This window comes from Malaclemys terrapin, assembly GCF_027887155.1.
Source record: "Malaclemys terrapin pileata isolate rMalTer1 chromosome 20 unlocalized genomic scaffold, rMalTer1.hap1 SUPER_20_unloc_2, whole genome shotgun sequence".
Taxonomy (NCBI): Eukaryota; Metazoa; Chordata; order Testudines; family Emydidae; genus Malaclemys; species Malaclemys terrapin.
In genome coordinates this window covers 22,547-38,243 of record NW_026530189.1, presented here as the reverse complement: position 1 = coordinate 38,243, position 15,697 = coordinate 22,547, and the positions used below count along the sequence as shown (strand labels likewise).

General features: G+C 68.0%; 1 protein-coding gene across 1 annotated transcript; it reads left to right on the top strand.

The window, feature by feature from the left end:
- The first annotated feature begins 215 nt into the window (after positions 1-215).
- Positions 216-15,202, top strand: KCNC3 (potassium voltage-gated channel subfamily C member 3). The gene is made up of 4 exons (XM_054015008.1): positions 216-818; positions 7,409-8,348; positions 11,789-11,983; positions 15,117-15,202. The coding sequence occupies exons 1-4, from the start codon at positions 216-218 to the stop codon at positions 15,200-15,202; spliced, it is 1,824 nt and encodes a 607-aa protein (XP_053870983.1).
- The last annotated feature ends 495 nt before the right edge of the window (positions 15,203-15,697 follow it).

Here is a 15,697-nt window from a genome sequence, read left to right as displayed (position 1 = left end):
CCTGCTGCCTGTCGGCTTCTCTGCCTCTCTCCAAACTCCAGCACCCCCCCCCAGTCCGGGATCCCGACCCCCCCACACCTTGGTCCTCCACCCCCCCGCCGGGGCCAGCGGAGGCGGGCCTGCGATGACGCCTCCCCCGCGGAGCGCCCTGATTTGACCGCCCCCTCCCCTCCCCCCGCCGCGTGCCGGGGGGCGCGCCGTGCCCGCCCCCCCCAATGCTCAGCTCAGTGTGCGTCTCCTCCTTCCGCGGGCGCAAGCCGGGCAGCCAGGCGCCAGCCAAGTCATGCGCCAGGGGGGACATGGGCCGGCACGAGGAAAGCGAGAAGATCGTGATTAACGTAGGGGGGGTGCGGCACGAGACCTACCGCAGCACCCTGCAGACCCTGCCCGGCACCCGCCTGGCCTGGCTCACCGAGCCCGACGCCTGCAGCAACTTCGACTACGACCCGGCCGCCGACGAGTTCTTCTTCGACCGCCACCCGCAGGTCTTCGCCTACGTCCTCAACTACTACCGCACCGGCAAGCTGCACTGCCCGGCCGACGTCTGCGGCCCGCTCTTCGAGGAGGAGCTGGCCTTCTGGGGCATCGACGAGACCGACGTGGAGGCCTGCTGCTGGATGAACTACCGGCAGCACCGCGACGCCGAGGAGGCGCTCGACAGCTTCGAGGCCCCCGAGGCCCAGGACGAGGAGGACGCCGCCGGCGACCTCAAGCGGCTCTGCCTGCAGGAGGACAGGCGCCAGGCCGGCTGGTGGCACCGCTGGCAGCCCAAGGTCTGGGCGCTCTTTGAGGACCCGTACTCCTCCAAGATGGCCAGGGTAAGCGGGGGGGAAGCGCGCATGCGAGCGGGGCTGGGGCGCGTGGGCTGAGGTCGCGGTCTGCCCGTGCAAGGGGTCGGTGCCCTGCTTGGATGGGGGCGCAAAGGAGAGCTTGAGTTGTCATGGCGATGGGGTCGGGGTCAGAGGGAGGGTGCAGGAGGATTGGGCAAAGGGCACCGGGAGCATAGTAGATGTGCACACGAATAGTGCAAGGGCCAGTGTGAGTGTGCGAGGGTATGCGTGCCACAGTCAATGTGGGTGCATGAGGAAATAGTGCAAAGGTCAACATGAGTGTGCAAGGGCATGTGTACCATAACCAAAATGAGTGCACAAGGGAATACTGCAAGTGACAGTTTGAGTGTGCAAAGGTATGTGTGTCATGGCCAGTATGAGTGTGTGAGGGGATAGTGGAAGGGTCATTTTGAGTGTGCAAAAGGGTAATGCAAGTGTCAGCGTAAGAGTGCAAGGGTAGACATGCCAGGGTCAATGAGAGTGTATGAGGGAATAGTGCAATGGTCAGTGTTAGTGTGCAAGGATGTGCACCGGGGCAATGTAAGGGTGCGAGGGATAACGCAAGGGTCAGTGTGACCGTGCAAATGTGTGTGTACCAAAATCAATATGAGTGTGCAGGGGAATAGTGCAAAGGTCAATGTGAGCATGCAGCTATGTGTGTACCAAAGCTACTGTGAATGTGAGGGAATGGTGCAAGTGTCTGTGTGAGCATCTAAGTGTGTGTGTCAAGGTCAGCGTGCGTGTGCAATGCGGTGCATGCAAGGGTTCTTTCAAGTGTGCACAGATGAGTGTGCAAGTGATGTGCCTGTGCGGGCGATGTGGAGTGTGAGTGTGCAAGGGGCTGGGTGTGTGTGAGGCGGGAGAGAGGTGGGTGTGTAAGAGAAGGTGGGGGGCTGGCAAAGAACAGGGGGCACCAGAGGGTGCGTGTGCAAAAAGGAAATAAAGTGAGTGTGCGAGAGCACACGTGGAAGGGACTGACTGTGCGACTGGCAGCAGGCAGGGGCGTGGGGGGGGCTCCTAGGTTAATACCTGGGGTGAGGGTCTGGGATCTTCATGGGGGGACCCGACCCCCAGCAGGGGGCGACCTGCCCAGCCCGACCCCTGGGGGGGAGACACTCAGCTTACGGCCCATCCTCCCCCTCCTTCCCCCTTCCCCCGTCGCCCTAGCCCCCTGCAGCCTGCGCCCGTCCCCATGCAGCTGCCCCAGGTTCCCCTGCAACCGGGTCCCACCCCCCTGCACCCCCAGCACAGCACAGCCCTGTCCCTGCACCCCCAGCACAGCCCTGTCCCAGCCCCCCCTGTAATCCCAGCACAGCCCTGTGCCAGCCCCCCTGTACCCTCCCCCGCAGCCTTGTCCCAGCCCCCCCTGCACTGCCCTGTCCCAGTCCCCCCATGCCCCCCGCACAGCCCTGTGCCAGCCCCCCTGTACCCCCAGCACAGCCCTATCCCACCCCCTGGACCCCTCACAGCCCTGACCCAGCCCCCCCTGCACCCCCAGCACAGCCCTGTCCCAGCCCCCCCTGTAATCCCAGCACAGCCCTGTGCCAGCCCCCCTGTACCCTCCCCCGCAGCCCTGTCCCAGCCCCCCCTGCACTGCCCTGTCCCAGTCCCCCCATGCCCCCCGCACAGCCCTTTCCCACCCCCTGGACCCCTCACAGCCCTGACCCAGCCCCCCCCTGCACCCCCAGCACTGCCCTGTCCCAGCCCCCCGTACCTCCCAGTGCAGCCGTCTCCCACCCCCCTGCACCCCCAGCACAGCCCTGTCCCACCCCCTGTACCCCCCACAGCCCTGTGCCAGCCCCCCTGTACCCTCCCCCGCAGCCCTGCCCCTGCACCCCCTGCACTGCCCTGTCCCAGTCCCCCCATGCCCCCCGCACAGCCCTGTGCCAGCCCCCCTGTACCCTCCCCCACAGCCCTTTCCCAGCTCCCCTGTACCCCCAGCACAGCCCTATCCCACCCCCTAGACCCCCCACAGCCCTGTGCCAGCCCCCCCTGCACCCCCAGCACAGCCCTGTGCCAGGCCCCCTGTACCCTCCCCCGCAGCCCTGTCCCAGCCCCCCCTGCACCCTCCCCAGCCCTGTTCCCCCCCCAGCTCAGGATGACTTTGAGGACAGCGGCTGGCGCTGGCTCTGCAGAGGCAGCGGGTCGGGGGGGGGGGACCGCACTGCAGTCTGCATCCAGCCCAGCTTGCCATGGTCCCCCCCCCCGGGATGCACCTCAGCCCCCCCTCCCCCCAGCGGTGCCCTAGTGCAGCCGGTTCTGCCAGATGCACAGGGTGACCCCCGTTCCCGGCCTGTCAGCTGCTGCTGGGAGGGGGGACCCGGGGAGGGGGGAATGCGGGACTCCCCACTGGGCCCCTCTCCTCTAGTAACTTGGTCCAAGGGCCAGGAGGGATGGGGAGGGGGAGGGGCAGATGGACGGATGGAGGGAGGGACAGATTGAGAGGCAGATGGACAGATGAATGGGGGGAAGGGCAGAGGTGCGGCTGGAGGGATAGAGGGGTGGACGGGTAGAGGGGCAGGTGGATGGATGGACAGATAGCTGGGCAAGTGGACAAATGGATGGGCAGAGGGGTGGGTGGACGGAGGGACGGCTAGAGGGACGGAGGGACAGGTAGCGAGGCAGGTGGACGGAGGGACGGGTAGCAGAGTGGGTGGACGGAGGGACGGGTAGCAGAGTGGGTGGACAGAGGGACGGGTAGCGAGGCGGGTGGACAGAGGGACGGGTAGCGAGGCAGGTGGACGGAGGGACAGGCAGAAGGGTGGATGGATGGACAGGTAGATGAGTGGATGGATGGATGGGTAGAGGGGCGAGTGGATGGATGGATGGTAGCAGGGAGGGTGGACATATTGGATGGATGCATGGGTAGATGGATGGATGGGTAGGGGGGCACGTGGACGGATGAACGGCTAGAAGGGCGGGTGGACGGATGGACAGGTAGAGGGGTGGGTGGATGGACGGGTGGACGGGTAGTGGGGTGGATGGATGGATGGATGGGTTGCCGGGCAGGTAGACGGATGGCTGGACGGGTAGTGGATTGGATGGATGGATGGAAGGAAGGAAGGAAGGGTGGATGGATGGATGGATGGATGGATGGGTTGCCGGACAGGTGGAGGGATGGATGGGTAGAAAGGTGGATGGATGGATGAACAGGTAGCCAGGCAGGTGGATGGAGGGATGGGTAAAAGGGTAGAAGGGTGGATGAGTAGCAGGGCAGGTGGGTGGATGGATGGGTAGCTTATGGATGGATGGATGGATGGGTAGAAGGATGGATGGATGGACGGAGGGACGTGTAGAAGGGCGGATGGGTAGGTAATGGGGCGGGTGGACGGTTGGATGAATAGGAGCATGTATGGATGGACGGACAGACGGGTGGATGGATGGACGGGTGGTGGGGTGGATGGATGGATGGGTAAAGGGGCGGATGGACGGACAGACGGGTGGATGGATGGACGGGTAGTGGGATGGATGGATGGATGGGTAGAGGGGCGGGTGGATGGATGGACGGGCAGGTAGACGGACAGGTGGACAGGTAGACGGACGGGTGGATAACATGTCAACTGAGCAGTGAAACCCGCCTGTCTGTGAATCACGCCGCGCTCTGGCTGAACCCATAGGTGCAGAACCGTCCCCTGCCCGGCGGGCCCTGGCAACGTGTGCCAATGGACCGGTGGGGGTACATCTGCTAGCGGGGAGCTTGGCCGCACCAGCCGCCCTCGCCCGCGGCGCCAGCCTCCTCGCTGAGGCCGGGCCCACGCAGCCGGTGGTCAGGGCTGACAGCCCAGCACCCTGGGGGTATCTGTGGGGCAGGTGGAGCTGGCAGGTCCGGGGCAGATCCACGTCGGCAGCGCGGGGCCCCGGGAGGGAATGTGCCAGCGTCTAGGGCCATGTTCCCGACCCGTCTGCCCTGGGGGGCCGAGCGGGCATATGACCCTCCAGAGCTCGGAAACAAACCGTCCAGCCTCACCGAGGGGGCTGGGCTTGGAGCAGGAGTGTAGGGAATGTACCAGCCTGTACAGGTGTGTAGGTGCACACGGACGCACACAGACACGGACGTACACGGACCGAGATGGACACATACAGACATGCACACATGGACACACATGGATGCATACGGACAGATATGGACACATACGGACACAGACACACACACGGACACACATGGATAGACACAGATACCCACGGATAGACACACACATACACACGGATAGACACGGACACACACACGCACACAGACACACACACAACAGTGAACACAGACACACAGCAATGGACACACACACACATGCACGGGAACACACAGTTGTGCGCATGCGCGCACACACACACACACACACACTGGCCACAGCCTGCCTTGCAATGGAAGAAGACTGCGGGGGGGGGGGGGAGCGGTGCAGGGGGGAGTCGGGACAAGGTACAGTGGACGGACTGGAGGCTGGGACGAGGCGCAGTGCGGGGGTCAGGGATGCTGGGGGATTGGGGACTGGGGAGCAGGGGGGCTGGGACGGGGTGCAGTGGCGGGATTGGGGAGCAGGGGGGCTGGGACGGGGCACAGTGGGGGACTGGGGAGCAGGGGGGCTGGGACGGGGCGCAGTGGGGGGATTGGGGAGCAGGGGGGCTGGGACGGGGTGCAGTGGGGGGATTGGAAGACTGGGGAGCAGTGGGGGGCTGGGACGGGGTGCAGTGGGGGGATTGGGGGCTGGGGAGCAGGGGGGCTGGGACAGGGCACAGTGGGGGACTGGGGAGCAGGGGGGCTGGGATGGGGTGCAGTGGGTGGCTTGGGGGGCTGTAGAGCAGTGGGGACTGTGAGGGGGAGCAGTGGGGGGTGAGGGGTGAGGGGGAGCAGTGGGGGGCTGGGAGGACTGGGGAGCAGTGGGGGACTGGGGAGCAGTGGGGGGCTGGGATGGGGTGCAGTGGGAGATTGGGGGACTGGGGAGCAGGGGGGGCTGGGACGGGGCGCAGAGGGGGGATTAGGGGGCTGGGGAGCAGTGGGGGGCTGGGACGGGGCGCAGAGGGGGGATTAGGGGGCTGGGGAGCAGTGGGGGGCTGGGACGGGGCGCAGAGGGGGGATTAGGGGGCTGGGGAGCAGTGGGGGGCTGGGACGGGGCGCAGTGGGGGGATTGGGGGACTGGGGAGCAGTGGGGGGCTGGGACGGAGCGAAGTGGGGGGATTGGGGGACTGGGGAGCAGTGGGGGGCTGGGACGGGGCGCAGAGGGGGGATTAGGGGGCTGGGGAGCAGTGGGGGGCTGGGACGGAGCACAGTGGGGGGATTGGGGGACTGGGGAGCAGTGGGGGGCTGGGACGGGGCGCAGAGGGGGGATTAGGGGGCTGGGGAGCAGTGGGGGGCTGGGACGGGGCGCAGTGGGGGGATTGGGGGACTGGGGAGCAGTGGGGGGCTGGGACGGAGCGCAGTGGGGGGATTGGGGGACTGGGGAGCAGTGGGGGGCTGGGACGGGGCGCAGTGGGGGGGCTCTTTAAGATCCACCCAGATAAACTCCCCCGTGGGGCAGCGTGATACCCCTCCCCCCGTCCTGCTGGGGGCCGGGGCTCTCGGGCTGTTGGGTTTATTTATAGACGTGCCCCCCCCCGCCCCGGCCCCGGCCCCGGCCCCGGCCCCGCAGCAAGGCCGCCCTGACCCATAGCGGGGGGGGGGGGGGGAGAGGATCTGGTCCCCCACCAGGGGGCGCTGGACCGGCCCCGCAGCGCTGCAGCAGCGAATCCCGCAAACTCGGCACAATCCGTTCACCGCAGCCCCCCCGTGTGTCCCCCGGCCCCGCAGCCCCCCCCCCGTGTGTCCCCCCGTGTGTCCCCCGGCCCCGCAGCCCCCCCCCGTGTGTCCCCCCGTGTCTCCCCCGCCCCGTGCGAACCCCACCCGCGAACCCCGGTCTCGTCTTACTTCCGGGGGGGAGCAGCCGCGGAGCCGGTGACTCCCCCCCGCCCCGTTGGATTCTGATAATCTCCCCAATGAACAGAGCTGGGAGCCAGGACGCCTGGGTTCTCTCCCCCGCTGTTCGGTGTCTCCCCTGTCTTAAGCAGAGATATTGGTGCTCATTCGCTGGGGGGGAGGAGGGGGCTGAGAGTTGCCCCCTCCCACTGGAATTCTGGGGGGGCTCCATGTTTCCCCACAAACCCCCTCATCCCCCCCCCCCCAATGTGCGAATGCTCCCACTGCCGAGATCCCTCTGCCCAGGGTGACCTCTGGGTCTAAATGGAGCCACTGGAAAGGATGGGGGGACGAGTCCAGGATTCCTGGGTTCTTTCCCTCTGGGGGGCGCCGGTTCCCATCCGGCCCCAGGGCAGGGACTGCCTGGCTCAGGGGGGCGGGGAATGGGACATGGGGCCTGTCCCCTCTAGGGGGCGCCGGCTCCCATCCTGCCCCAGGGCAGGGACTGGCTGGCTCAGGGGGACAAGGGGGGGATCCCAGTCTTGCTGGGGGGGTCTCCCCTCTCCAGGAGGTGGGGGTTTTTTTTGTTTTTTTTTTAGATTTCTAGAACGGGGCGACTAACCATCCTCTGTGTTTGCCCCCCATCCCCACCCCTCTCTGTCCGCCCCTTGCCCCTCCCCCACCCCCTCTCCAGTACGTGGCCTTCGCCTCCCTCTTCTTCATCCTCCTCTCCATCACCACCTTCTGCCTGGAGACGCACGAGGCCTTCAACTGCATCATCAACAAGACGGAGACGGTGGCGGTGGCCAACGGGACAGCCACCCAGGTGGCGGTGGAGGTGGAGACGGAGCCGTTCCTCACCTACGTGGAGGGGGCCTGCGTGATCTGGTTCACCTTCGAGTTCCTCATGCGCGTCTGCTTCTGCCCGGACAAGCTGGAGTTCGTCAAGAGTAGCCTCAACATCATCGATTTTGTGGCCATCCTGCCCTTCTACCTGGAGGTGGGCCTGCGGGGCCTCTCCTCCAAGGCGGCCAAGGACGTGCTGGGCTTCCTGCGCGTGGTGCGTTTCGTGCGGATCCTGCGGATCTTCAAGCTGACCCGGCACTTCGTGGGGCTGCGGGTGCTGGGCCACACGCTCCGCGCCAGCACCAACGAATTCTTGCTCCTCATCATCTTCCTGGCCTTGGGCGTCTTGATCTTCGCCACCATGATCTACTACGCCGAGCGCATCGGGGCCGACCCGGACGACATCACGGGCAGCAAGCACACCGTCTTCAAGAACATCCCCATCGGGTTCTGGTGGGCCGTGGTGACCATGACCACGCTGGGCTACGGAGACATGTACCCCATGACCTGGTCGGGCATGCTGGTGGGGGCGCTGTGCGCCCTGGCCGGGGTGCTGACCATCGCCATGCCCGTGCCCGTCATCGTCAACAACTTCGGCATGTACTACTCCCTGGCCATGGCCAAGCAGAAGCTGCCCAAGAAGAAGAACAGACACATCCCCCGAGCGCCCCAGCCCGGCTCGCCCAACTACTGCAAGCCCGAGGGAGCCCCCGGCCCCCGGCCCGGCCCCCCCACGGCCGACGCCTGCCCCCTGGCCCAGGAGGAGATCATCGAGATCAACCGGGCAGGTAGGGGGCCCCGTGGCCTGCCCCATGGCGACGCCAGCCCCGTGCCCTGCCCCATGCTCTGCCCCACAGGGATCCCAGCCCTGCGCCCTGCCCCGCAGGAACCCCAGCCCCATGCCCTGCCCCACGCCCTGCCCTGGGGGGATCCCAGCCCCGTGCCCTGCCCCACGCCCTGCCCCATGGGGATCCCATGCCCTGCCCCACGGGAACCCCAGCCCTGTGCCCAGCCCCGTGCCCTGCCCCGCGGGAACCCCAGCCCCGCACCCTGCCCCACGGGGATCGCAGCCCCGTGCCCTGCCCCGCGCCCTGCCCCACGGGGATCGCAGCCCCGTGCCCTGCCCCGCGCCCTGCCCCACAGGGATCCCAGCCCCGTGCCCTGCCCCGCGCCCTGCCCCACGGGGGATCCCAGCCCCGTGCCCCGCCTCACTCCCTGCCCCACGGGGATCCCAGCCCCGTGCCCTGCCCCGCCCCGTGCCCTGCCCCACGGGGATCCCAGTCCCGTGCCCTGCCCTGCGCCCTGCCCCGCGGGAACCCCAGCCCCGCGCCCTGCCCCACACCCTGCCCAATGGGGATCCCAGCCCCGTGCCCTTCCCCGCACCCTGCCCCGCGGGGATCCCAGCCCCACGCCCTGCCCCGCGTCCTGCCCCATGGGGATCCCAGCCCCGTGCCCTGCCCCGTGCCCTGCCCCGCGGGAACCCCAGCCCCGTGCCGATCCCCGTGGGGATCCCAGCCCTGTGCCCTGCCCCGTGCCCTGCCCCGCGGGAACCCCAGCCCCGTGCCGATCCCCGTGGGGATCCCAGCCCCGTGCCCAGCCCCATGCCCTGCCCCACGCCCTGCCCCGCGGGGATCCCTGCCCCGTGCCCTGCCACATGGGGATCCCAGCCCCATGGGAACCCCAGCCCCGTGCCCTGCCCTGCGGGAACCCCAGCCCCGTGCCCTGCCCCATGGGGATCCCAGCCCCGTGCCCTGCCCTGCGGGAATCCCAGCCCCATACCCTGCCCCGCACCCTGCCCCATGGGGATCCCAGCCCCATGCCCAGCCCCGTGCTCTGCCCCGCGGGAACCCCAGCCCCGTGCCCTGCCCCATGGGGATCCCAGCCCCGTGCCCTGCCCCGCGGGGATCCCAGCTCCATACCCTGCCCTGCACCCTGCCCCGCGGGAACCCCAGCCCCGTGCCCTGCCCCGCGGGGATTCCAGCCCCATGCCCTGCCCCGCGCCCTGCCCCATGGGGATCCCAGCCCTGCCCTGCCCCACAACGATGTCAGCCCCACACCCTGTCCCGCGAGGATCCCAGCCCTGTGCCCTGCCCCACAGCGATGCCAGCCCCACACCCTGTCCCGCGGGGATCCCAGCCCCGTGCCCTGCCCCACGGCGATGCCAGCCCCACACCCTGCCCCACGGGATCCCATCCCCACACCACAGCTGCCCCATGGTGATCCCAGCCCCACAGGATCCCAGCGCCACACCACACACTGCCCCATGGGATCCCATCCCCACACCACAGCTGCCCCATGGTGATCCCAGCCCCACTGGATCCCACCCCCACACCGCACCCCAGCCCCACGGAATCCCTGCCCCAGTCCTTTCTGCCTGAGCTGGGGAGATGCGGTTCAGCCCCCTATCTCCTTCGGGAGGTTGGTTTCGAGGGGTCCACGTCCGGGGTGACTGGATCTGCCCTCGTCTTCTCCAGTGCCCTGAGCCAGCTCACAGCCCCAGCACCGGCCGCCCCTTCCACCCGCAGCGAACCCTGCGCATGCTGGGGAAACTGAGGCACGCGTAGGGTTCAATTCCCACTTTGTTATGCCCCCCCCGGCCCCATCCCGATCGCAGCCAGGGGGCACCAGCCCCTCCCCAGTCACCCCCCACCCCCACTGCCCATGATAGCACAGCGTCTTCCCCCAGCTCCCCTTGGACAGCTTGGATCCCTCCTCAGTCCCTCCCCACAGCCCAGACCTCAGTGGAGCTCGGCCCCTCCCCCCACATAGAGTGAATCCAGGGCCCCCCCTAGGGTGGGTCAGGAGTGAGGGGCACCAACAGGACTGGGGAGGGAAAGGCTGGGCTAGCAGGCGGCTGTGCACAGGGGTGTGCGCTGTGCTGGGTGTGCACAGGGGTGTGCGCTGTGCCGGGTGTGCACAGGGGTGTGCGCTGTGCCGGGTGTACGCTGTGCCGGGTGTGCGCTGTGCCGGTTGTGCATGAGGGTGTGCGCTGTGCCGGGTGTGCGCTGTGCCGGGTGTGCGCTGTGCCGGTTGTGCACAGGGGTGTGCGCTGTGCCGGGTGTGCGCTGTGCCGGGTGTGCACAGGGGTGTGCGCTGTGCCGGGTGTGCGCTGTGCCGGTTGTGCACAGGGGTGTGCGCTGTACCGGGTGTGCGCTGTGCCGGTTGTGCACAGGGGTGTGCGCTGTGCCGGGTGTGCGCTGTGCCGGTTGTGCACAGGGGTGTGCGCTGTGCCGGTTGTGCACAGGGGTGTGCGCTGTGCCGGGTGTGCACGGCGATGGGGGTGCACAGGGAATGTGTCGCGTGTTTTCTGTTGTGGATGCGGGGATGGGGGGTTGTCAGTGCTGGGGGGGCCGGGGCTCGGCTCTCACCCCCGCAGCAGCCCGTTCCCACAATGCTCTGGGGCAGGAGCATATGGGCCGCGGAGGACTTGAGGGGGAGCGGGGACAAGAGCAGATGGTGCCGCATGGGCTGGTCACATACAGCGACCCCCCCCTGCCGCTGGGCCCCGGGTGCGGGGCTGGGAGCCAGGACTCCTGGGTTCATTCCCAGGCTCTGGGAGAGGAATGGGGCTGAAGTCGGAGGGGAGCGGGGGAGCCAGGACGCCTGGGTTCATTCTCTGGGAGGGGAGGACAATCTTGGACCCAGGCAGAGCAGGTACATGAAAACTTCCGGGGGGGGGGTGGAGTCTTCTTTGGGGTGCTCAGGGGGAGGGCATCACTGGGGGAGGGGGGGCTCTGGGCATGTGAGGCTGGCCCCCCCCCCCCTCCGCCCTTTGGCTGCTCACTGCTGTGAATTCACACAGCGACAGGCGGGGGGGCAGGTTGATCCTGCTGCCCCCAGGCTGGACGGGCCATTTGAAGGAGATGGGGTGGGGGGCACAGAGCAAAGAGCGGGAGCCCTCCACCTGGGCACCAGACACCCCTCCCCCCCCGGCCATCACCTAGGCACCCATCCCACTGCCTGATGCCCGGTTACCCCCCGTAACCCAGGTAACCAACCCACCCTGCGTTACCCGGGTAACAATCCTGAGGGATGGGGGCCCATTTCTCTTCCTGGCCCTGGGAGGGGAGTGGGGTCTAGTGATTAGAGCAGGGGAGACTGGGAGCCCGGACTCCTGGGTTCTCTCCCTGGCCCTGGGAGGGGAGCAGGGGGGCTGGGAGGCAGGACTCCTGGGTTCTCCCCCGGGGAGGGGTCTCGGCTCCCCTGACCCGGGCTGTGTCACTGGCAGACTCCAAGCAGAACGGCGACGCGGCGAAGGCGGCGCTGGCCAACGAGGACTGTCCCACCATCGACCAGGCCCTGTCCCCCGAGGAGAAGTCGCCCGTCACCCCCGCGGCCCACGAACGCTACAGCCGTGACCGCGCCTGCTTCCTCCTGACGCCCGGCGAGTTCGGGCCGGCGCCCGACGGCAACATCCGCAAAGGTGACCCCCCAAGGGCCCCCTCTGCAGCCCCCCGCCCAACCTGCAGCTCCCCCGCCCGGCCCCCACCAGCCCCCTCTGCAGCCCCCCACCCAATCTGCAGCCCCCTCTGCAGCCCCCCCGACCTGCAGCCCCCCCGCCCAGCCCCCAACAGCCCCCTGCCCGACCTGCAGCCCCCCCGCCCAGTCCCCAATGCAGCCCCCCTGCCCGACCTGCACCCCCCGCCCAGCCCCCAGTGCAGCCCCCGCCCGACCTGCAGCCCCCCAGCCTAGCCCCCAACAGCCCTCTATGCAGCTCCCCACCTGACCTGCAGCCCCCCCGCCCAGCCCCCAATGCAGCCCCCTTCCCGACCTGCACCCCCCCGCCAGCCCCCAATGCAGCCTGGCCCCCAATGGCTCCCAACAGCCCCCTGTGGAGCCCCCCCCAGCCTCCTGCAGCCCCCTCCGCACCCCGTGTGCAGCCCCCCCACCTGACCACCCCCAGCTCAACCCCCTGCACAAACCCACCGTCCCAGTGACCCCCTGCCCCTCTCACCACCCCGCTGACCTCTGCTCCCCCACCCCCTTCAACCCCCTTGGGACCGACTTCCCCCGAGCTCCTGTGACAAGCTGCCGACCTCCACCCCCAGCTGCACTTCCCCGAAGGCTTCTCCCCAGCCCCGCAGCCTGGGGCCCCGGAGCGGTACCGGCCGCCCCCGTCAATTCCCCAACCCCCCAGGCCAGACTGGTGACCCGCCGACAGAGCCATGTTCAGGGAGCGTCCGGGTCCCCCTCCGCACTAAACCCAACCCACCAGCTGAGCTGTGTAAACCCGGGCGGCTTTGAATCAAGCATCTGGCCCCGGGAGCTGGCGCCGGCAGGAATATGGGGGTGGGGCAGGGGGTTGCTTTGGGGTACCGAAGGTCACACCCAATAACCCCAACTGTCCCTTGACAACCTCCCACCTACACCCCACCAGCATGGGCACTGCCCTCCCCCATCCAATGGGACCCCCCCACCCCCTCCCCCACACTGAGACCCACCCCAGCCCCCCAGCCCATGGCAAGGACAGCCCCTGCATCTTGACCCACTCCCTCCCCATAGCACAGAGACCCCCCCACATCCTCTCATCAGCCCCCCCGACATGAAGACACCCCCCTTCCTCTGAGCAGGCAGCAAGGACTGCTCCCCCAGGATTCACACTGGGCTCTAATGCCCTCCCCCCACCACAGCCCCTTAGGAGCAGCTGCTGGGGCCTGCTGGAGGGGGGCAGACCATGGGGTGGGCCCAGATAGGGGGTGACAGCCCTGACCAGGAGGAGGGGGGGCTGAGGAAGATGGGAGTCCAGGCCCCTCCCTCCAGACAAGGGCTTAGGGTAGTGGGGCATTTGAACCCCACTCGAGGGTCAGGCCCCTTCCAACCCCACCTCTAAGAGGGGGTCCAGGGCTAATGGGGGGCTCAGAGGCCACCCGGTCAATAAATCCACCGAACTCCTCCCCCTCACATCCTCCCCCCTCTAGGCACTGAGGAGCAGGTGAGTCGTCGGATGGGGCAGGCACTGGGGGGGGGGCAACAAGGGATGGATGCAGTGCGGAATGCAGTGGGGGGTGCACCAGGGCTGTGTGCAGTGGAGTTGCAGTGGGCAATGGTGCAGTGGGGGGTGATGGGGGTGTAGTAGGAGGTACAGTGGGAGGAAGGGGCAGTGGGGAAGCCATGGGGGGGGTGCAGAAGGTGGTGGTGCAGTGTGGGGTGGGGTGGAGGAATGGTGCAGTGGGGGATGATGCAATGGGGAGAGCCTTGGGGGGTGCAGTAGGAGATGGTGTAGTGGAGGGAAGGCGCAGTGAGGATGGTGCTGGGGTGCAGTGGGGGGAAAGTGCAGTGAGGGTGAAGGAGGGGATGCAGTGGGGGATGGTGCAGTGAGGATGGTGGGGTGCAGTAGGAGACGGTGCCATCGGAGGTAAGTGCAGTGAGTGATGGTGCTGTGGGGGGATGGTGCAGTGAGGATGATTTGGGGGAAGGTGAAGTGTGGATGGTTTAGGGAAGGTGCACTGGGGTTGCAGTGCGAGGAAGGTGCACTGGGGGTGTAGCATGGGGAAGATGCAGTGAGGATGGTTCGGGGGAAGGTGCAGGGGGGTGCAGTGGGAGAAAGGTCCAGTGGGCAATGCAGTGAGGGGTGCAGTGGGGGGAAAGGTGAAGTGGGGATGATTCGGGGGAAGGTGCAGTGGGGTACAGTGAGGATGGTTCAAGGGAAAGTGAAGCGGGAGGGCAGTGGGGGATAGTGCAGTGGGGGTGCAGCAGGGAAGTGCAGTGGGGGTGCAGCAGGGGAAGGTGCAGTGGGGGCTGATGAAGTGGGGGTGCAGTGGTGGGAAGGTGCAGTGAGGATGCAGTGGTGGGAAGCTGCAATGGGGCTGCAATGGGGGAAGGTGCAGTGGGGGTTGCAGCAGGGGTGCAGTGGGGGGGGGAAGGTGCAGTGGGGTCAGGGCCGGCTCCAGGCACCAGCCCACCAAGCATGTGCTTGGGGCGGCACCTGGAGGGGGGCGGTGCGGTGCTCCGGCCCAAGAGCGGGGCCGTGACTGGGCTCACCGCCCTCCCCGCGGCGCTCCGGCCAGTCGTGGAGAGCGGAGCCCCGGCCAGGTTCTCCGCACTCCCCCCAGCGCTCCGGCCGGTCAGGGAGAGCGGGCCAGCGGCCGGGCTCGGCGCCCTCCCCTGCCGCGCTCCCCGCCGGGGGCGGGGGGCGGCAGGAGGCTTTTTTGCCTGGGGCGGCAAAAAAGCCAGAGCTGGCCCTGAGTGGGGTGCAGTGGGGAGCAGTGAGGATGGTTCGGGGGAAGGTGCAGTGGGAGTGCAGTGGGGGGAAGGTGCAGCGGGGTTGCAGTGGGGGAAGGTGCAGTGGGGGTTGCAACAGGGGGAAGGTGCAGTGGGGGGTGATGAAGTGGGGGTTGCAGTGGGGGTGCAGTGGTGGGAAGGTGCAGCGAGGGGAACCAGGGGGGCCCGGCGAGGACGACGTACCCAGCAGAGGCGTTGGGGGGGGGGGCACGTTGGGCGGCGGGTCCCTTCCCCTCCCCCATCAGCACCTCCTCCTCACGTGGCGTCTCTGTCTGTTTATCTCCCCCCCCCACATCTCCGCCCGTGCCCCCCCCTCCGCCCGGGCCCCCCCATAGCCGCGCTGCGCTTGCCGCCCACGGACGCCGCCCCCTGGTGCCTGCATGGCCTCAATGTCACTGCCGCCTCCTGGAGCCAGCACTAGAATGCAGGGCATGCTGGGAAAGGGTGAGTAACCCCCCTGCCCCCCAGACCACGTGGTGCCCCCCTGCACCGCACCCCCCTCCCATCCCCCCACCACAGCCCTGCACCCCCATCCCCATCCCGCTGCACCTTGCTGGGCCCCCTCCCCCCTTCGTCATCTCAGCCACATCTTCCCCACCCCACACACCCCCAGCCCTGTCTGAGCCAGCCAGGAACAAGCCCCCTCCCCATCGTCATCTGAGGCTAAAGACACAGCCAGGCCTAGCTGGCCACCAGGACTCCTGGGTCCCGTCCTGGCTGTGGGAGGGGAATGGGGTCTCCTAGGATCCGCCCATCCCCCCCATGCAGCCCCAATCCCCTCCCCCGCCTGATACCCCCCTCCCCATTTCCTCCTGATTGGCTGATTCCCCCCGCCCCAAACCCCCAGCCATCCCTCAGACCCATTCCTGTGGGTCCTACCAAAACTCGGCCACTCAGCTGCACTTGGGGGGCAGAA

Bases quoted from the DNA above. Each gene is read 5' to 3' on its own strand.
- KCNC3 (XM_054015008.1), top strand. From the start codon at position 216: ATGCTCAGCTCAGTGTGCGTCTCCTCCTTCCGCGGGCGCAAGCCGGGC. The intron at 819-7,408 runs GTAAGCGGGGGG...CCCCCTCTCCAG, and splicing joins ACTCCTCCAAGATGGCCAGG to TACGTGGCCTTCGCCTCCCT. The intron at 11,984-15,116 runs GTGACCCCCCAA...GCCCCCCCATAG, and splicing joins CGACGGCAACATCCGCAAAG to CCGCGCTGCGCTTGCCGCCC.